Source organism: Manis pentadactyla, chromosome 18 (assembly GCF_030020395.1).
Source record: "Manis pentadactyla isolate mManPen7 chromosome 18, mManPen7.hap1, whole genome shotgun sequence".
NCBI lineage: Eukaryota > Metazoa > Chordata > Mammalia > Pholidota > Manidae > Manis > Manis pentadactyla.
The window spans coordinates 9,145,547-9,167,614 of record NC_080036.1 but is presented as its reverse complement, the minus strand read 5'-3'; the positions used below and the strand labels follow the sequence as shown (position 1 = coordinate 9,167,614).

The window sequence follows — 22,068 nt, the reverse complement described above, 5'->3', positions numbered from 1 at the left end:
GAAAGGCAGGACAGAGACGCCACATGGTCGCTGCACAGCAGGCACAAGATAGGAGGCCCAGAGCAAATGCTCAGGGCTCACCAGGCCACAGCCAGGCAGGCTTCCCCGAGGGAGCTGCAAATGAAGAGAAGGAGGCACCAAGTAGAATGAGATGCAACAACCAGCTTCAGCCGAGCATCGGGCATATGCAGGCCTGGTGCCAGGTGTGAGTTCTGCGCGAGAAGGGTTTAAGGAGGCGACGGCATGTCTGAGTCAACAGCATTCTAAAGTCTGGGCATGCTCTCAGTCATCTCACCCTCCCCACAACACTGAGGTCCCCCGTGTCCCCATGAAGAGACTGAGGCACAGAGAGGCCACATGCTACACTGTCAGGGCTGGAAAGTGGCCTGCCCAGGACTGGAACCAGGCGTCTGACTCCTGAGGAAGATCAGACAGGGAGGGAGGCCTTTCTGCAGACAGCCACGCAGAGCATCTGAAGGGAACTGAGAAGATGGCAATGTACAAACCCCACAGCCGTCAGGGCCCCACACTGCCTCCCCTCTGTACTGTCACACTGATGCTTCTATCCCATGGCCCTCCTCTGCTCAAGGAGACTCACCAGTGAGAGTCCACATACCCCGCAAGCTATCCTGCTGGGGAGTACTTCCCAAGCCTGATGAAACTTCCGCAGGGAAGCCCATGTTCCCTGTGGGGCCCTGCCCTGCTGGCCTTCACGGCAGAGCATGCACCTCAGGGCCTGCGCAGTGCTAACCCTGCCACCCCCAAACACTGCTACTCCAGGAATTCAGTGAAGAGCTCTGTTTCTGGACAACACAGAGCTTAACACGTGATCCAGGGTTGTGTTCAATAACCTGTGTGAGCTCTAAAAATAAAAGGCAGCATTTCTCTTCTCTCCTGTTAGGGATTAATGATTGAAAAACCACCCCTTTTTTCCATTTCAAGTGGCAGGCAGGCCCTGCCTGCATCAAAAGCACCTCATTCTGCAGCAGTCGGTAGGAATTCCTTGTCTGCCACGGGCCACCTGCAGAAAACCAAAGGCCCTTTCCGTTGCCTGTTTAGCATTGCTGGGGTGACCCCGCTTAGTGAATGGATTTGTTCCGGAGCACTTCTGGATTCAGGGAATGGAATGGGGAGGTTTCCAAGGATCCAAGGGAAGGGGGGGTCAGTTGGTTCCGACTGCGTGATGACTTGGGCAGGATGAGGGGGCTGGGTGGGGACACAGGCCTCCCTCCCTCTCTGATCTTCCTCAGGAGTCAGATGCCTGCGTGATGACCTGGGCAGGATGAGGAGCTCTCTGGCTCACATTCTTCCCTTAGAAGGAGATAAAGCAGAGATATGAGCAGGGGCCAGGCTGCGCTCTGTCACATGGGGCAGCTGCTCAGCCATTGCACACCTGGCTCCTCTGCACCTTCCCAGGAATGTAGCAGGCAGACACCATGGGGACCGAGATGCCCCAGAGCCTGCTCCATACCGCACATCTCCTGTCCTCCTTCCCCGGACCCAGCCTCCATTCCAGTCAGCCCTTTGCACTCAGCTGTCCTTCCTCGTGGAGGTCTGGTCACCTGGGACGGAGAATACTAACTGATGTAGTCTCCCTGAGCCCTGTTCCTGTAACAATATTTTCAGCTACAAGCAACAGAAAACCTGACCACAGCAGCTCATGCACACAGGGAAACTGCCTCCTCCCGCACAGCCAGAAGGTGGGGGCAGAGGGCTGGGGAGCTTCAGTCCGGGGTCTTGTGCTGTCAGAGGCTGAGCTCCACCATTCTCTCGGCCTCGTCCTCCCATCACAGATGATTCCACGGCCATTTCTGAAGTAGCAAGCATGGAGACGAACTAGTACCAGAACATTTTTATCAGAAGGGCAAAAGATGCTCCCAAACAGGCCTCCCTCAAGTCTTATTGGTCGGCAAACTGAGACCGGCAGAGAGGCTGAGTGACGGACTGAGCATGACAGTAAAGGGAAGCAGCAGGGACGACTGTGGGGGCGAGCAGGGCAGCCGAGCAGCAAGCCTCCACCCAAATCTCAAATCTGCTGAGCTGTGAAACCGTGAGTGATCACTGCCCATTCCTGTTATACTGATTTCAGGGCTTCTGGCTGCAAAGAAAGGAAGATGCACAACAAAATAGCATTGACGACAGGGGAAGGCGCTGGCTGGCGGCCAGCAGGCAGAGGCAAGCAAGTCAGGACTCAATGGGCACCAGGGCCCAGGAGTGTCGCCCAGGACTGTCGCCTCCCTCAGTGAGCTCTGCCGCCATCAACAGCGCTCAGACTGCCCACACTCAGGCGGGAAACGGCTCCAGGCACCTCGTGAACACACGACGGTGGAGAGTGTCCAGAGGGAGAAGCAGGACCACTCTCTCTCCTGAGGCTTGTTCTCGGGACCTGGGAAATCATTGCCAGAAGCCCCTGCCTCCCAAAGAAGCCACCACCTCAGGTCTCCTTAACTCCAAATGGCTTTGGCAAAGGGTAGGAACCCTTATGCCTGTCTGTGCCTTATCATCAGCAGGGAAGAGGTGAAGGAAGTCAGCCACATCTGCCTTAAATGACGACAGTCACCACCTTCCCTCAGCATCTCATGTGGTCATTGTGGGGTTCACTTGACATTAAGAATGTGAGAGTACTATTCAGATGTCAACAGGTGTTGCAGCAATGTAATGAGATGCTAGGAGTTTTTGAGGGCACCCCATCCATGGCACGGGTTCCGTGTGGTAGGGAGAAAGAGGTCCTAGGTGCCACTACTCCAGCTCAAGCCATTTAGAGGAGCAAATAGGGGTTGATGTGTGCATATAAATGTCTATTGCCTGTCTTGACATATCTGCATAATCCTACATGGAAAGATGGTATATGGATCTAGAGAGAGAACAAGAACATTTTTTAAAGCTGTGCCTTGTTTTCAATGAACATTTTATACATTTATAAAGAATCTCCAGTATAACATCCTGTGTCAGTCAGTCCAGGTTAGATCAAACACAGACCAGTGGTAATTCCTTCCCCACTTGTTGGAAAACATAAAAGTTAATGCTATGTGCTGGCATTCCCTTTGACAAGTGGAAGAGCCACCTGCCGCTCAAAGTATGACTAAAACTGAAGGGAAGCAACAGGTTTTAATACAGCCACATCCTGCCAGGATTGTCCACAATCTCTAGGTGACTTTGGCAAAGATACCATGAGCTCCTGAACATAAATTAGTTTTTATTTGTGCTCTGTGTTCTACCAGTAGATATTTCGATTATTTTTAAAGTTTGTTTTTATACAAATAATACACAGGCACAGCAACAAATAAAGTAGAAGAGCATGATCATCAAAGAAATTAATGACCACACCAGTATGTTCTATGAGCAGCTAAGACTCGTGGGGTTCACGCCAATGGTGAACACCAGTCAGAAGCATTTATACCACCCACACTATGCAAACGCCATCCCTGCAGGGCCAGAACATGCACCAGGACCAAGGTCCACATAAGTTTCATTTCTTATGTTCCATCATTTGCTTAAGATCATGCCTCATTTTAATTTGCTTCAAATTTGGACCTGTCCTTTTTATTTTGGTACCATATTTTACCAAACCTGGTATTTCTAATTACATGTTTTCAATATAAAGAGAGCACAGGAAAAGAAACTCTGAGGTTGGAATACTAAATCCTATCCCCAGCTCTGGGGTTTACTACTTGTTGTGACACGGGGCATGCTTCTAAGCCTGCATGGAGTTCTCAGATTTCACAGAGATAGCATTAGGTATGTATCCACTCATGTGCTGCTTCGACTCTGAAAAATCTACTTCCATTATTTCTTGGATAAATTCCTCCCTTCCACTTCATTCTGTCCCTCCTGAGATATTTCCAGTTGTTGAATACTGGATTTTCCATACTGAACTTTTCTGTATATTATTTTTCTCCTGAAATTTCTTCTTTGACTTTTGCCTCTATATTCTGAGATATTTCCTTGACTTTATTGCTCATTTTGGCTGTCTATCTATCTATATTTGTTTAGTTTAGTAATTATGTATTTAGTCAATGAGAACAGTTTCCCCTCTGGTGTTCCCTTTTCTCATTACTTTAATTGACCCTTTATTTCAAGGTGATTGTACATTCACATGCAGGTATAAGGAATAATAAGGAGAGATTCCACATACCATTTACCAATTTCCCTCACTGGTAATATAATTAAAGCCATAGTGCAATGTCACAATCAGGATATCCATACTGACACAGTCAAGATACAGAAAATTTTCATCACCAAAATGATCCCTCCTGTTGCTCTTTTATAGCTACACCCACTTCCCTCCACCCCACCCTGTACTTAACTCTGCCAACCAATTTATTTGCCAACCAAGCTATTTCTACATTTCTAGAATTTTATCTATAAATGCAATAATTACAGTGCATACCCTTTGGGGATTGACTTTTTTCACTCCACGTAGTGCTCTGGAGGTTCACCAAGGTTGTCATGTGTATCAATAGTCCATTCCTTTTTATTGTTGAGTAGCATTTCTTAGAAGGGATGTACCACAATTTATTAAACAATTTACTATTGATGGACATCTGGTTTGCTTCTACTTTTTGGCTATTACAAATAAGGCTTTTTAAGAATTTGTGTACAGGTTTTGGGTGAACATAAGTTTTCATTTCTCTAGAAGAATTACCCAGTAGTTTTTTAAGACACTGCCAAACTGCTCTCCACTCTGCCCTAGAGAGTGATGGTACCACTTGACAGCCCAACAACTGTGTGAGTGATCCAGTGTCCCCACATCCTCAGCAATATTTGGCATTATCACTATTTTTTATCTTAGACATTCTTATAGGTGTGTGACAATATCTTACTGTGGTTTTAATCTGCACTTTCCCAAAGGCTAATAATGTTGAACACCCTTTCATGTACTTTTTGCCTATATATCCTTCTTGCCATATAAATTTTAGAATAATCTTGAATATATATACAAAAAATCTTGCTGAGATTTTGATAGGAATTACATTAGACCCAAAGATTAATTTAAGAACAACTGACATCTTCACCATGTTGAGTCTTCCAGTCCATGAGCACAGTTGTCTTCTCATTTATCTGGATTTTTAAATTTATCAGCACTTTGTAATTTTCAGCTTCAGTATTTAATTTTTTGAGTAATTATAAATAGTATTCCATGTTTAATTGTGGTGTCGACATTTTCATGGCTAAAATTGATTTTCATATATCTATCTTGTATACTGTGAACTTATGAAACTCACATATTAGTTCTGGGGTTCTCTGAGTTTTTCAAATAGATTCTTTGGAAGCTACATCTGCAGTAGGGACTCATCCTTTCCAATCTGTATACTTTTTATTTCCTTTTCTTGCCTATTTCACTGGCTAGAACTTCCAGCACTACATTGAGTAGGAGAGGTAAGAACAGACATCCTTGCCTTGTTCCCAATCTTAGGGGGCAAACATTCAATCTTTCAACAGTAAGCATGATGTTAGCTGTAGGTTTTTTGTAAATGCTGTTTATCAAGGTAATGGTATGCTTGGCATTTTACATGAAGAACTGTAGAGACTGAAGTAATAATATTTATACATTTCTTATCTTGAAAAGAGCTTCCCACTTATGCCGACCTGCCAGTGCAGGACATGGAGCCAACCTAATATGAAGCTGAGCTGGACCTGGTTTTGTTGCATCTTGAGTTAGATTTGATTTGCCATTAGCTGAGATATTTTGAGGGTGGGATCAGGAGTTTCTCTGAAACAGTGACATGAGCAGAGGGCGATTCTGGGGTCTCTGTGCTGTACAGCCAAGTCATCAGTTTTCTAAATCATGTTCTGGCCTGTTGACTGCTGAGGATTCTCTGTGTTCTGAAGTTCTTCCCTGGGTTTCGTCCTTCAAAAGGCAGCTCTCTGCCCACCGTGCCCCCAACTTCAGGACAGCCTGTGAAGGTCCAGCACGTCTCTGAAGCTTTTCCCTCGTCACGGCCGCAGCATCCCCAGCTTCACTGCACACTCAGCAAAGGCACTGAGGGACTCGCTCAGCTTTCCCACCTCACCCCCAGCCAGAGACGGGAGCACCCATGTTCTCCTCCCCACCAGGAAGGGCATGTCACTTTTTCAAATTTACTTCATTTAGTTTTCTCTGCTTCGTCAGCATTTGAAGGGTGTTTTTTAAAACTATGATTTTGTAGCTCACGTTGTTTGCTTTGTTTGTTCTCCATTGTACAGAGCAGCCGTCCCCTGCGGCCTCACACTCCCTCGCCGGGTTCAGAAGCCCCCTGGAGTAAACTGGCCAGTGAAAGGCAGGAGACAGCATGGGAGTAACAGACAGATCTCTCCCTTCTCCTTCCCCTCCCAGGCACAGTAGTTCCACAGGACCCGTCTGAAAAATAACCCATCTGACTCAAACCTGGCTGTGTCTTCTTTGAAAGCTGTTACTAACTGGTCACGTACCTTGTACTTCTGTTTTCTCCTTCGCTGCTTCACCTCACTGCTCCCTCGGTCTTGCTGCCCTAGGATCCCACCTCCAAATAAAGCCTTCGTGTGCAAGCTCGCCTCTGCCTCCCCTTCCTAGGAAACCCGGGCTAAGCTGAGTTTTTCCTAAGCCTTACCTGAATTGTTCTTAGCTCTTAGTAAAAAGAGCAACCAAAAGGTACTAGGATCAGACCAGAGGAAGTTTTTTTGTTTCAAACTATCTAGGGACTCACAAATCTATATAGCAAATAACATATCTCAAACCAACTGAAAACTTCTAAAGAGGTCTTCAAAGGGCCAAATCCCGGAGAAATGAGGAATTTTGGTTTAATGTGCATGGAGTTTCAGTTTGGGAAGATGAAAAAGTTCTGGGGATGTATAGAGGTGATTGCTGGCCCTGAACTGCACATAGTTAAACTGAACAATAGTTAAAATTGTAAATTTTATACTATGTATATTTTGCCACAACTTCTTTTAATGCCGAGCTCTAAATCAATAAGTGAGGCTCCTTGACAGAGTAAGCGTAGAGCTGACACCCAGCCCTCCTAGGCGTCTGCTGCACCAGGAGCAAGCCCCATCCAACGGCAAGAGCTCCCAGGTCAGAAAGACCCCAAGGCTTGAGACCTGCATCGTTCGTTACAGCCGTACCCCTGCTTCGAGGGCACAGGGCCCAGTCAGGAGGTGTTCAAGCACACTCCAGGCTATTATCCATATAAACGGTCCACACTAACTTCCATCCTTGAAAATCCCCTCTACGTTCATTCCACATGTTCTGGGGTATCAGACATAGTCCAAAGGCTTCTCACCCTCAAAATCTACCTCTCTGGAGAACCTTCCCAGGCTCTCCCTTCAGCCTTTCCCTGAGCCCTGCTTACTGCCGTGACAGGCCATGTCCATTTACAGGATGGCCTCAGCTTGGGTGACCGCCTCACTGCTCATGAGCACGATGTCAGGCCATAGCAGATGCTAAGGCTGGATAAGCAAACTCCCATGCAGAAGACACATTTCCAGGTGTCCTGGGATTCTTGTTTTCAACCTCTGGTGTTAAATGTAGCTGTGAAGACAGCCATCGCTCTTCCTGGGCCCGATGCCAGGCAGGGGCCACTCTAACACGTCTGCCCTTTTGCAGGAACCTGAGGCCGCGGCTGCTCGGCCAGGTGCATCAGCTGTCTCCAGACACCAGAGAAACCTCATCAGATGGCACTGATTCCCCCTTTACAAACCAATAAACTAAATAGAAAGCTATTGATTTAATAGCGATCAAAGAACAAGGCAACGTAGATTAAGCATGTCTGGATGTTCGAATGAAAACTTAAAATGTATCTGATGTGTTTATCTAGGATTCTTCACTATCCTCTTTTCCCCCCCAGGGTGACACGGTCCCCTAACGTGGGCTTCCTCCAAGGACGACGACCTCCGAAGCCCTCATGTTTGTTCACCAGGGCTCAGTCTCTCCTGACACTTCTCTAATTCAATTTTCCATTGCTCCAAAGGCCAACACAAAAAAATAATAATAATAATAAGCTTCCATCTTTCTTCTTACTCTGCGGTTAGAGTCTCTCTTCTTAGTTCACCCAGTCTTCACTTCACCCCCGACCCTCACCCAGTCCCTAAGGAGGCCATAAAGAAGAGTAACTGAGGATGGCATTCACACAAATCTAAGCATAAGCTGCTAAACATGTTACTAGGCATAAGCCCGTCTGCATGGGCAAGTGTGGGAGCACATGAACTGAGATGTCAGGAATGATCATCCTCAGGCCACAGGTGCAGAAGGCCAGGGGCAGTTCTGCAGAGTGGGAAGTGACAGGCTTCACGAGGATCTGATAGTTCTAGGAATGGTCAAAGCTGATCTCCACAGGACATATCCAGACTTATTTTCAAGTTGGCAAGCCCTAATCATCACTCCAGGCTCACCAGTGTCAGCGGGCTCCCCTGCACACATCAGCACCCCTTACCTCCAAGGCAGGCACCAAGGGCCAGGGCGTACATGAGGGGTGGTGCAGGCAGGCTGACCTCAGGGTCTCGACTAAGGTTCATCAGCACAGGCATCTGTGGAGGATAAAGACACAGGCATCACACCCGCGGAAGCACAGAAGAGCTGCCCAGACCTTCACAGACTTGCAAAAGCCAAAGCACTTTTTCAGCAAATTGTGAGAAGCATAGGCTGTTCAAAAGGAAACCAAAATGAATTTCAGAATCCACGAAACCTTGAGTTTGAGCGCATCAGCATGTCTTTATTTCCAGCCACATGATTAACGAACCAGTCCTCCTTCTCAACTGGCTGCAGCCGCGCTGTGGTAAGATCATGTCAAACCTTACACAGGGGCTGGGACTGTAACCATCCGACCCATGTTTACTAGCCCTGCAGTGGACCAACTCTTACTGTAACTCCATGCATATATCGTATTATTTAATCCCCAAACACCCCTCAGGTGTGCTTGTCATTCTTTCAATCGATAGATGAGGAGATAGAAGCACAAAGTGGCACAGATTTGTAAACGGCCAAGCCAGGACTGAATACAGTCCTCTCATCGCCAACTGAGCCCTGAGAAGGCTGTGCTGAACTGCCCCTCTGTGCAGTCATCCCGACCCTGCAGATGTTCATGATATGGGACATGTGTCAGATCCACTTCCGAGGAAGCCGCGTTCTAGATCTCCACTAAGTCATACAACATCTGGAACACCATTCTAACAGATAAATTTCACATTATCATAATCAGCGAGACAAGCAGCCATTGTGAAGTTTCTGTAGGAAATTTGTGTTCCAAGAGCATATCCCCTTGTGGTTCATGTTCCTAATGAAGGGAAGAGGAGGGCATAGCCATGAGGCCGGCTTCCAGCACACTCAGGGGTGTGGGATCCATGTTGTCACTACTGGGCACCTCAGAGCAGCCCATGGGGGGTTAAGGAGGACCCCTGACCTGCTGCCTCAGGGCAGTTGCCTCGTGAAAACCTAAAGAGCAGGAAGAGGGAGAAGAGGGCTCCAGTGGTAACCCATCTGGAAAGCAAGGATTACCCAAAATCATATGCAGAAAGCTATAACCAATGTGGTGGCATGTTACGTGTGCTTTCATTTGTTGTAGAGAATTAGGAGTCAAAAAAGCCACACTGTGCTGGATATGTGGCAGGTCTCCTGACATGAAAGTAATGCTTCATTGTTTATTTGAGAGGACTGGATCACTCCCCAGATCTTTATCCCTGCAACAGGACGTCATGTGTATGCCTCCTGCAGTGAGCTCAGTGGGGCAGATGGATTTGCTTCTCCACCCCACTGACTTTGGGCTTGGCAGTGGCTTGTTTTAACCAATGGAAGGTGGGTGGACTAGACAGAAGATTGTGTTCCTGGAAGGCTCTCTGGAGCTTCAGGTTTGGCTGTGAGAAGAGTAAGCCCCAGGGGTGCTGCTGCCCCATTGGGGTCCCCAGAGGAAGACACAAGGACAGGGCCCTATCAGCCCCTGCAAAGCCCAGACCAGCAGGGTGCAGCTACCCCGAAGTTCCTTGTCCCTTCTGCACACACTCCTCTGCCAGACCCGTGTCCTGTTCTCCAGAGTTGCCTTGTAGGGTCTGAGAGAGAGCATTTACTATTTTCTGGGTTACAAGGAGCATTTTGGAAAGCTCACTTTTTAATTCTCAGTAGTCCCAAATATTTGCTAAAAGAGAAATAAATAACATTCTGGGAAATCTATCTAATGCAGAAACAGAAACGCTCAGCAAAGGGGATCCTGAGTGATACCCATGGCACATTTCAATTTTTGCTTTTGTTGTCTCAGGATGAACCCATCTGCTGTCACAGAGGAAATTTCAAACTTGAAGTCTTGGTTCTTTGAAGGAGTAAACAAAGTGCAGCTTCTCACAGCACCCAGTCATCTATGAGCACAACAAACACACACTACATGGCCCCCAGGCATTCCAAACACCAAGAAGCATGCTATCAGTACAAAGCCAGCCTCTACTCTAAAGGACTTCAAACACTATCTGGCTTCACAGAGCAGCTAAGCACTGGATACTAGGCCCTGATCAGGGACAGTGGGCTATACAAGGAGGAAGGTGTGCCTTTGTCCCTAGTACTGCTGAAAAAACAAGACAAGCGTTCCTGTGCATATGTTTCAAACCTTAAAGTTACAAATGTCAGATTCTCTTATAGGTTGATGTTTGCAAAAATTATGCCATGAAATCAAGCTTTGTTTTGAATCAAGATTTCTGCTGTAATTTGCAATTCAGATGAGAACCCATGCTCTAAATTCGACCTCCAATTACCCTATGGCTCCCAGGGCCTGTTGTCCCTCCTTACAGGACCCAGCCCAGACCTTGGTCAAGTCCCCACTTCTCCTCTGTGAGTACAGTAAGGACTCACTGGCCTCACACTCACCTTTGCCATCTTTGTTTCCAACCTCTATACAGCCAGAGATGACATTTCTGTCTTTCAAATCTGGTCAGTGATGTCACCATATTCGTAAATGATTTATCTGATAAGGGGTTAACATCTAAATATATAAAGAACTTATATACCTCAACACCAAAAAAAAAAAAACTGATTAAAAAATCGGCAGAGAACCTGAACAGACATTTCTCCAAAGAAGAAATACAAATGGCTAATAGGGACATGAAAAGGTGCTCCACATAGCTAATCATCAGGAAAATGCAAATCAAAACCACAATGAGATATCACCTCACACCAGTTAGAATGGCCACTGTCCAAAAGACAAGAAATAACATATGTTGGTGAGCATGTGGAAAAAAGGGAACCTTACTACACTGTTAGTGGGAACATAAATTGGTTCAGGCACTATGGAAAGCAGCATGGAGGTTCCTCAAAAAACCAAAAAGAGAAATACCATATGACCCAGTAACTCCACTTCTAGGAATTTACCCAAAGAAAACAAAATAAAAAAGAGATATGCACTCCTATGTTTATTGTCACATTATTTACAATAGCCAAGATATGGAAGCAACCTAAGTGTCCATCAATATAGATGAATGGATAAAGAAGATGTATACACAATGGAATATTATTCATCCATAAAAAAGAATGAAATCTTGACATTTGCAACAACGTGGATGGACCAAGAATGTATTTTGCTAAGTGAAATAATCCAGGTTGAGAAAGACAAATACCATATGATTTCATTTACATGTGGAATCCAAAAACAAGACAAAACAAAATGAATATGCCTTCGAGGAGCCAAGATGGCAGAGTGAGTAGGGCAGTGGAAATCTCCTCCCAAAACCATATATATTTTTGAAAATACAACTATTCTTAAAAGAGAGACCAGAAGATTCAGGACAACAGCCAGGCTACATCTATATCTGCAAGAACCCAGCGCCTCACGAAAGGGGTAAGATACAAGCTGCAGCCCGGGGGGATCCCAGCACGCCCCCAACTCTAGCTCCCTAGTGGGAGCAGGGGGGTCAGAGTGGGGAGGGAGAGGGAGCCCAGGACTGCTAAATACCCAGCCCTAGTCATACACACTGGGAGCATAGACACACAGTGCATGGTGTGCTGGATACTAGGAAAACAGAACAGTAAAACCTGCAAGGGGGTTCCCACAGCCAGCGCCCCTGAGACAAAAGGAAAAGCAAGTGCTTTTTGAAAGTATAAAAGGGACAGGGACCCCACAGCTGGATGGAGGCACACCAGCACACTCAGCCCAGCGGCTGTGAATCCCGGGGAACTCTGGGTGCCCAAACCCCCTGGGCAGCAGTGCAGCTCAGAGGCCCCTCATGGCAATAAGCTGTCTCCCACCCATTCCCCCTCTGGCAGACCCGCCATAGCAGAGCAGCAGCCTGAGGCCGGCCATGCCCACAGCAACAGTGCAGAGCTTACTTCACAGTGGCCGGGCAATAATCAGAGACCCAGTCTGCGTGCAACTGCCCAGCACAAGCTGCCAGGGGTTGCCATTCTCGCAGGAGAGGAAGGTGAGGAAAAACCAGGAAGGGACTTGTTTCTCCCAGCTGACACACATGTCAACTCCCCACGCCTACCTCTATTGCCACGAAAAGTCAGAAGAATTTGATCCAGACAAGAATCACACAGACACTCTCCCTGGAGAGGGAACCTGCAAAGATAGACATAACCAATCTTCCTGAAAAAGAAATCAAAATAAAGGTCATGACCATGCTGACAGATCTTCAGAGAAATATGCAAGAGTTAAGGAGGGAAAATACAGGAAAAAAAAACAATCTCTGGCATGACTTAAAGCAGAATAGACGATGTGCAAGAGGCCACTAATGGAATAGAAATCAGAGAACAGGAACACAGAGAAGCTGACGCAGCGAGAGATAAAAGGATCTCCAGGAATGAAAGAATATTAAGAGAACTGTGTGACCAATCCAAACTGAAAAATATTCGCATTATAGGGGTAACAGAAGAAGAGAGAGAAAAAGGGATAGAAAATGTATTTGAAGAAATAATTGCTGAAAACTTCCCCAAACTGGGGGAGGAAAGAGTCACTCAAACCATGGAAGAACACAGAACTCCCAAAACAAGGGACCCAAGGAGGACAACACCAAGACACATAATAATTAAAATGGCAAAGATCAAGGACAAGAACAGAGATTTAAAGGCAGCCAGAGAGAGAAAAAAGGTCACCTACAAAGGAAAACCCATCAGGCTATCATCAGACTTCTCAACAGAAACCCTACAGGCCAGAAGAGAATGGCATGATATTTTCAATGCAATGAAACAGAAGGACCTTGAACCAATCCAGCACGATTATCATTTAAATATGAAGGAGGGATTAAACAATTCCCAGACAAGCAAAAGTTGAGGGAATCTGCCTCCCACAAACCACCTCTACAGGGTATTTTAGAGGGACTGCTCTAGATGGGAGTACTCCCAAGGCCAAATAGATGTCACCAGAAAAAATAAAATCACAGCAAAGAAAGCAGAACAATGAAATACCAACTAAAGGCAAAAAATAAAATCACTACCCACAAAAGCAGTCAAAGGAAACACAAAATAAAACACCTAACATATAAAAAATGGAGGAGGAGGAATAAGAAGGGAGAGAAATAAAGAATCGTCAGACTGTGTTTATAATAGCTCAATAAGAGAGTTAAGTTAGACAGTAAGATAGTAAAGAAGCTAACCTTGAACCTTTGATAACCACGAACCTAAAGCCTACAATGGCAATAAGTATAATTCTTTCAATAATCACCCTAAATGTAAATGAACTGAATGCACCAATCAAAAGACACAGAGTAACTGAATGGATAAAAAAGCAAGACTCATCTATATGCTGCTTACAAGAGACTCACCTCAAACCCAAAGACATGCACAGACTAAAAGTCAAGGATGGAAAAAGATACTTCATACAAACAACAGGGAGAAAAAAGCAGGTATTGCAGTACTAGTATCAGACAAAATAGACAAAAATAGACTTCAAAACAAAGAAAGTAACAAGAGATAAAGAAGGACATTACATAATGATAAAGGGCTCAGTCCAACAAGAGGATATAACTATTATAAATATATATGTACCCAATAGAGGAGCACCAACATATCTGAAACAAATACTAACAGAATTAAAGGAGGAAATACAATGCAATGCATTCATTTTGGGAGACTTCAGCACACCACTCACTCCAAAGGACAGATCCACCAGACAGAAAATAAGTAAGGACACAGAGGCACTGAAAAACACACTAGAACAGATGGACCTAATAGACATCTATAGAACTCTACATCCAAAAGCAACAGGATATACATTCTTCTCAAGTGCACATGGAACATTCTCCAGAATAGACCACATACTAGGCCACAAGAAGAGCCTCAGTTAATTCAAAAAGATTGAAATTCTACCAACCAACTTCTCAGACCACAAAGGAAGAAAACTAGAAATAAATTGTACAAAGAAAGCAAAAAGGCCCACAAACACATGGAGGCATAACAACATGCTCCTAAATAATCAATGGATCAGTGTCCAAATTAAAATAGAGATCAAGCAGTATATGGAAACAAATGACAACAACAACACAAAGCCCCAACTTCTGTGGGATGCAGTGAAAGGAGTCTTAAGAGGAAAGTATATAGCAATCCAGGTATATTTAAAGAAGGAAGAACAATCCCAAATGAATAGTCTAAAGTCACAATTACTGAAATTGGAAGAAGAAGAACAAATGAGGCCTAAAGTCAGTAGAAGGAGGGACATAATAAAGATCAGAGAAGAAATAAATAAAATTGAGAAAAATAAAACAATAGAAAAAAATCAATGACACCAAGAGCTGGTTCTTCAAGAAAATAAACAAAATAGATAAGCCCCTACCCAGACTTATTAAGAGAAAAAGAGAAACAACACACATCAACAGAATCAGAAACGGGAAAGGAAATGTCATGACTGACCCCACAAAAATACAAAGAATTATTAGAGAATACTATAAAAACCTATATGCTAACAAGCTGGAAAACCTGGAAGAAATGGACAACTTCCTAGAAAAATGAAACCTTCCAAGACTGACCAAGGAAGAAACAGGAACTCTATATAGGCCAATTACCAGCAATGAAATTGAATCAGTAATCAAAAATCTACCTAAGAACAAAACTCCCACACCAGATTGATTAAGCACTGAATTTTATCAGACATTTAGAGAAGACATAATACCCATTCTCCTTAATGTTTTCCAAAAAATAGAAGAGGAGGGAATTCTTCCAGACTCATTCTATGAAGCCAGCATCACCCTAATACCAAAACCAGGCAAAGACCCCACCAAAAAAGAAAACTACAGACCAATATCCCTGATGAACGTAGATACAAAAATACTCAACAAAATATTAGCAAACTGAATTCAAAAGTACCTCAAGAGGATCATACACCATGACCAAGAGGGATTCATCCCTGGGATGCAAGGATGGTACAACATTCGAAAATCCATCAACATCATTCACCACATAAATAAAAAAAGGACAAAAATCACATGATCATCTCCATAGATGCTGAAAAAGCATTCGACAAAATTCAACATCCATTCATGATAAAAACTCTCAACAAAAGGGGATGGCGCCAAGATGGTGGCGTGAGTAGGACAGTGGGAATCTCCTCCCAAAAACATATATATTTTTGAAAACACAACAAATACAGCTATCCCTAAAAGACCAGAAGACACAGGATAACAGCCAGACTACATCCACACCCGTGAGAACCCAGCGCCTTGCGAAGGAGTAAGACACAAGCCGCAGCCTGGTGGGACACGAGCACCCCTCACCCCAGCTCCTGGCGGGAGGAGAGGAGTCGGAGCGGGGAGGGAGAGGGAGCCCAGGACTGCTAAACACCCACCCCAGCCATCCACACCACAGTGCAGACACAGTGCATGCGTGGGGTGCTGAAAACTAGGGAAACAGGACAGTAAGACCTTGGAGTGGGTCCTGAAGCAAGTACCAATGTGACAAAGAAAAGCGAGTGCTTTTTGAAAGTCTTAAAGGGACAGGGACCCCACAGCTGGACGGAAGCATCCTGGGTCACAGTCCAGCAGCTGGAAATTCCAGGGAACTCTGGGCACACTAACCCCCTGGGAAACAGCTCTGAGACCCCTCACGGAGGTAAAGAGCCAAACAGCCCCCCGTCCATTATCCCTCCGGGGCCCCGTCATAGCAGAGCAGCAGCCTGAGGCTGGCCACGCCCACAGCAAGGGAGCTTCCTCCATAGCTGCCCGGCAAGACACAGAGACCCAGTCTACATGCAATTGCCCAACACAAGCCACTAGGGGTCGCAGTTGTCCCAGTAAAGAAAGTCCAGAAGCAAGTGGAAAGTCTTGACCCTGCTAGCTGACAGACGAGTCAATAGCTCACCACTGCACCTACCAACATGAAAAGGCAAAAAAATTTGATCCAGACAAGGCTAACCCAGACAGCTTCGACATCTTCTACATCTTCCCCTGAGAAGGAACTTGGGGAGATAGATTTAACCAGTCTTCCTGAAAAAGAATTCAAAACAAAAGTCATAACCATGCTGATGGACTTCCAGAGAAATATGCAAGAATTAAGGAGGCAGAATACAGAAATAAAACAAGCTCTGGAAGGACATCAAAACAGAATGGACAAGATGCAAGAGACCATTAATGGACTAGAAAACAGAGAACAGGAACGCAGAGAAGCTGATGCAGAGAGAGATAGAAGGATCTGCAGGAATGAAAGAATTTTAAGAGAACTGTGTGACCAATCGAAATGGAACAATTTCCGCATTATAGGGGTGCCAGAAGAAGAAGAGAGAGAAAAAGGGATAGAAAGTGTCATTGAAGAAGTAATTGCTAAAAACTTCCCCAAACTAGGGGAGAAAATGGCCTCTCAGACCACAGAGGTACACAGAACTCCCATGACAAGGGATCCAAGTAAAGCAACACCAAGACACATAATAACTAAAATGGCAAAGATCAAAGACAAGGACAAAGAATTAAAGGCAGCCAGAGAGAAAAAAAGGTCACCTACAAAGGAAAATCCATCAGGCTATCATCAGAATTCTCAACAGAAACCCTACAGGCCAGAGAATGGCATGATATACTTAATGCAATGAAACAGAAGGGTCTCGAACCAAGAATACTGCATACAGCACGATTATCATTTAAATATGAAGGAGGGATTAAACAATTCCCAGACAAGCAAAAGTTGAGGGAATTTAACTCCCACAAACCACCTCTGCAAGGCATCTTACAGGGATTGCTTTAGATGGGAGCACTCCTAAAAAGAGGACAGAACAAAACACCCAAGATATGAAGAAGGGAGGAGGAGGAATAAGAAGGGAGAGAAATAAATAATCATCAGACCGTGTTCATAATAGCTCAATAAGCAAGTTAAGTTAGGCAGTAAAATAGTAAAGAAGCTAACCTTGAACCTTTGATAACCACGAAACTAAAGCCTACAATGGGAATAAGTACATACCTTTCAATAATCACCCTAAATGTAAAAGGACTGAATGCACCAATCAAAAGACACAGAGTAATAGAATGGATAAAAAAGCAAGATCCATCCATATGCTGCTTACGAGAGACTCACCTCAAACCCAAAGACATGCACAGACTTAAAGTCAAGGGATGGAAAAAGATATTTCATGCAAACAACAGTGAGAGAAAAGCAGGTGTTGCAATACTAGTATCAGACAAAATAGACTTCAAAATAAAGAAAGTAACAAAAGATAAAGAAGGACATTACATAATGATAAAGGGCTCAGTCCAACAAGAGGATATAACCATTATAAATATATATGCACCCAATACAGGAGCACCAACATATGTGAAACAAATACTAACAGAATTAAAGGAGGAAATAGAATGCAATGCATTCATTTTGGGAGACCTCAGCACACCACTCACTCCAAAGGACAGATCCACCAGACAGAAAATAAGTAAGGACACAGAGGCACTGAAAAACACACTAGAACAGATGGACCTAATAGACATCTATATAACTCTACATGCAAAAGCAACAGGATATACATTCTTCTCAAGTGCACATGGAACATTCTCCAGAATAGACCACATACTAGGCCACAAAAAGAGCCTCAGTAAATTCCAAAAGATTGAAATCCTACCAACCAACTTTTCAGACCACAAAGGCATAAAACTAGAAATAAACTGTACAAAGAATGCAAAAAGGCTCAAAAACACATGGAGGCATAACAACATGCTCCTAAATAATCAATGGATCAATGACCAAATTAAAATGGAGATCCAGCAATATATGGAAACAAACGACAAGAACAACACAAAGACCCAACTACTGTGGGATACAGCAAAAGCAGTCTTAACAGGAAAGTATATAGAATCCAGGCATATTTAAAGAAGGAAGAACAATCCCAAATGAATAGCCTAAAGTCACAATTATCGAAATTGGAAAAAGAAGAACAAATGAGGCCTAAGGTCAGCAGAAGGAGGGACATAATAAAGATCAAAGAAGAAATAAATAAACTTGAGAAGGATAAAACAATAGCAAAAAATAATGAAACCAAGATCTGGTTCTTCAAGAAAATAAACAAAATAGATAAGCCTCTAGCCAGACTTATTAAGAGGAAAAGAGACTCAACACACATAAACAGAATCAGCAACAAGAAAGGAAAAATCACGACGGACCTCAAAGAAATACAAAGAATTATTAGAGAATACTATGAAAACCTATATGCTAACAAGCTGGGAAACCTAAGAGAAATGGACAACATCCTAGAAAAATACAACCTTCCAAGACTGACCCAGAGAGAAACAGAAAATCTAAACAGACCAATTACCAGCAATGAAATTGAAGCGGTAATCAAAAAACTACCAAAGAACAAAACCCCTGGGCCAGATGGATTTACCTCAGAATTTTATCAGACATATAAAGAAGACATAATACCCATTCTCCTTAAAGTTTTTCAAAAAATACAAGAGGAGGGAATACTCCCAAACTCATTCTATGAAGCCAACATCACCCTAACACCAAAACCAGGCAAAGATCCCACCAAAAAAGAAAACTACAGACCAATATCCCTGATGAACGTAGATGCAAAAATACTTAACAAAATATTAGCAAACCAAATTCAAAAATACATCGAAAGGTTCATACACCATGACCAAGTGGGATTCATCCCAGGGATGCAAGGATGGTACAACATTCGAAAATCCATCAACATCATCCACCACATCAACAAAAAGAAAGACAAAAACCACATGATCATCTCCATAGATGCTGAAAAAGCATTCAATAAAATTCAACAGCCATTCATGATAAAAACTCTCAACAAAATGAGTATAGAGGGCAAGTACCTCAACATAATAAAGGCCATATATGATAAACCCACAGCTAACATCATACGGATCCTCAAGATGCTGAAAGCTTTTCCTCTGCGATCAGGAACAAGACAGGTATCCCACTCTCCCCACTGTTATTCAACATAGTACTGGAGGTCCTAGCCATGGCAATTAGACAAAACAAAGAAATACAAGGAATACACATTGGTAAAGAAGAAGTCAAACTGTCACTATTTGCAGATGACATGATATTGTACATAAAAAACCCTAAAGACTCCACTCCAAGACTACCAGAGCTAATATCAGAATTCAGCAAAGTTACAGGATACAAAATTAACACACAGAAATCTGTGGATTTCCTATACACTAACAATAACCTAATAGAATGAGAAATCAGGAAGACAATTCCATTTACAATAGCATCAAAAAGAATAAAATACCTAGGGATAAACCTAACCAAGGAAATGAAAGACCTATACCCTGAAAACTGTAAGACACTCTTAAGAGAAATTAAAGAGGTCACTAACAAATGGAAACTCATCCCATGCTCCTGGCTAGGAAGAATTAATATTGTCAAAATGGCCATCTTGCCCAAAGCAATATACAGATTCGATGCAATGCCTATCAAATTACCAACAGCATTCTTCAATGAACTGGAATAAATAGTTCAAACATTCATATGGAAATACCAAAGACCCCGAATAGCTAAAGCAATCCTGAGAAGGAAGAATAAAGTGGGGGGGATCTCACTCCCCAACTTCAAGCTCTACTACAAAGCCACAGTAATCAAGACAATTTGGTACTGGCACAAGAACAGGGCCACAGACCAATGGAACAGAATAGAGACTCCAAACATTAACCCAAACATATATGGTCAACTAATATTCAATAAAGGGGCCTTGGATATACAATAGGGAAATGACAGTCTCTTCAACAGACCGTGCTGGCAAAACTGGGCAGCTACATGTAAGAGAATAAAACTGGATCACTGTCTAACCCCATACACAAAAGTAAATTCGAAATTGATCAAAGACCTGAATGTAAGTCATGAAACCATGAAACTCTTAGAAAAAAACATAGGCAAAAATCTCTTGGATATAAACATGAGTGACTTATTCATGAACATATCTCCCCAGGCAAGGGAAACAAAAACAAAAATGAACAGGTGGGACTATATCAAGCTGAAAAGCTTCTGTAAAGCAAAGGACACCATCAATAGAACAAAAAGGTATCCTACAGTATGGGAGAATATATTCATAAATGACAGATCCAATAAAGTGCTGACATCCAAAATATATAAAGAGCTCACACACCTCAACAAACAAAAAGCAAATAATCCAATTAAAAAATGGGCAGAGGAGCTGAATAAACAGTTCTCTAAAGAAGAAATTCAGATGGCCAACAGACACATGAAAAGATGCTCCACATCGCTTATCATCAGAGAAATGCAAATTAAAACCACAATGAGGTATCACCTCACACCAGTAAGGATGGCTGCCATCCAAAAGACAAACAACAACAAATGTTGGCGAGGTTGTGGAGAAAGGGGAACCCTCCTACACTGCTGGTGGGAATGTAAACTAGTTCAACCATTGTGGAAAGCAGTATGGAGGTTCCTCAAAAAGCTCAAAATAGAAATACCATTTCACCCAGGAATTCCACTTCTAGGAATTTACCCTAAGAATGCAGCACTCCAGTTTGAAAAAGTCAGATGCACCTATGTTTATCGCTGTACTATGTACAATAGCCAAGTTATGGAAGTAACCTAAATTCCCATCAGTAAGTAGATGAATGGATAAAGAAGATGTGGTACATATACACAATGGAATATTACTCAGCCATAAGAAAAAAACAAATCCTACCATTGGCAACAACATGGATGGAGCTAGAGGGTATTATGCTCAGTGAAATAAGCCAGGCGGAGAAAGACAAGTACCAAATGATTTCACTCATATGTGGAGTATAAGAACAAAGGAAAACTGAAGGAACAAAACAGCAGCAGAATCACAGAACCCAAGAAGGGACTAATAGTTACCAAAGGGAAAGGGACTGGGGAGGATGGGTGGGAAGGGAGGGATAAGGGCCGGAAAAAAAGAAAGAGGGCCTTACGATCAGCATGTATAGTGCGTGGGGGGCATGGGGAGGGCTGTGCAACACAGAGAAGACAAGTAGTGATTTTACAGCATCTTACGATAAACAGTGACCAATCGGGTTTGTGCGTGGGACTTGGTGAAGGGGGGAGTCTAGTAAACATAATGTTCCTCATGTAATTGTGGATTAATGATACCAAAAACAAACAAACAAACAAACAAACAAATAAATAAATAAAACAAAATAAATATAACAGCAGTAGACTCATAGACAATAAGAAGTGATTAGTGGTTACCATCAGGGAGGGGTTGGGTTAAAGATTACACCAAAAAACTATTCGAAATAATAAATGAACTCACTAAAGTCCCAGGATACAAAATTAACATATAGAAATCTGTTGCATTTCAATACCCCAACAACAAGTTATCAGAAAGAAAATTTAAAACAATCCCATTTACAACCGCATCAAAAAGAATAAAATACCAGGAATAAATTTACCCAAGGAGATGAAAGACCTGTACTCTGAAAACTATATGACATTCATGACAAACTGAAGACACAAATAAATGGAAAGATATTCCACACTCATGGATTAAAAGAATTAATATTGTTAAAATGTCCATACCACAGAGCAATCTACAGGTTCAATGCAGTCTCCATCAAAATACCAGTGGCATTTTTCACAAAACTAGAACAAAAAAATCCTTAAATTTTTGTATGGAACCACAAAATATTCTAAATAACCAAAATAATCTTGAGAAAGAATACAGCTGGGCATATCATACTGCCTAATTTCAAACTATACTACAAAGCGGTAACAGTCAAAACAGTGTG

At 43.3% G+C, this 22,068-nt stretch overlaps 1 protein-coding gene across 3 annotated transcripts in view; it reads right to left on the bottom strand.

Moving 5' to 3' along the window:
• The window catches only part of OCA2 (OCA2 melanosomal transmembrane protein), a 423,655-nt gene that overhangs the window by 115,579 nt on the left and 286,008 nt on the right, over window positions 1-22,068 (bottom strand). For all 3 annotated transcript variants that reach the window (XM_057494743.1, XM_057494742.1, XM_057494744.1), the window contains one exon: window positions 8,388-8,481. In XM_057494743.1, coding sequence (XP_057350726.1) covers window positions 8,388-8,481 — 94 coding nt within the window. The remainder of the gene's footprint in view (window positions 1-8,387; window positions 8,482-22,068) is intronic.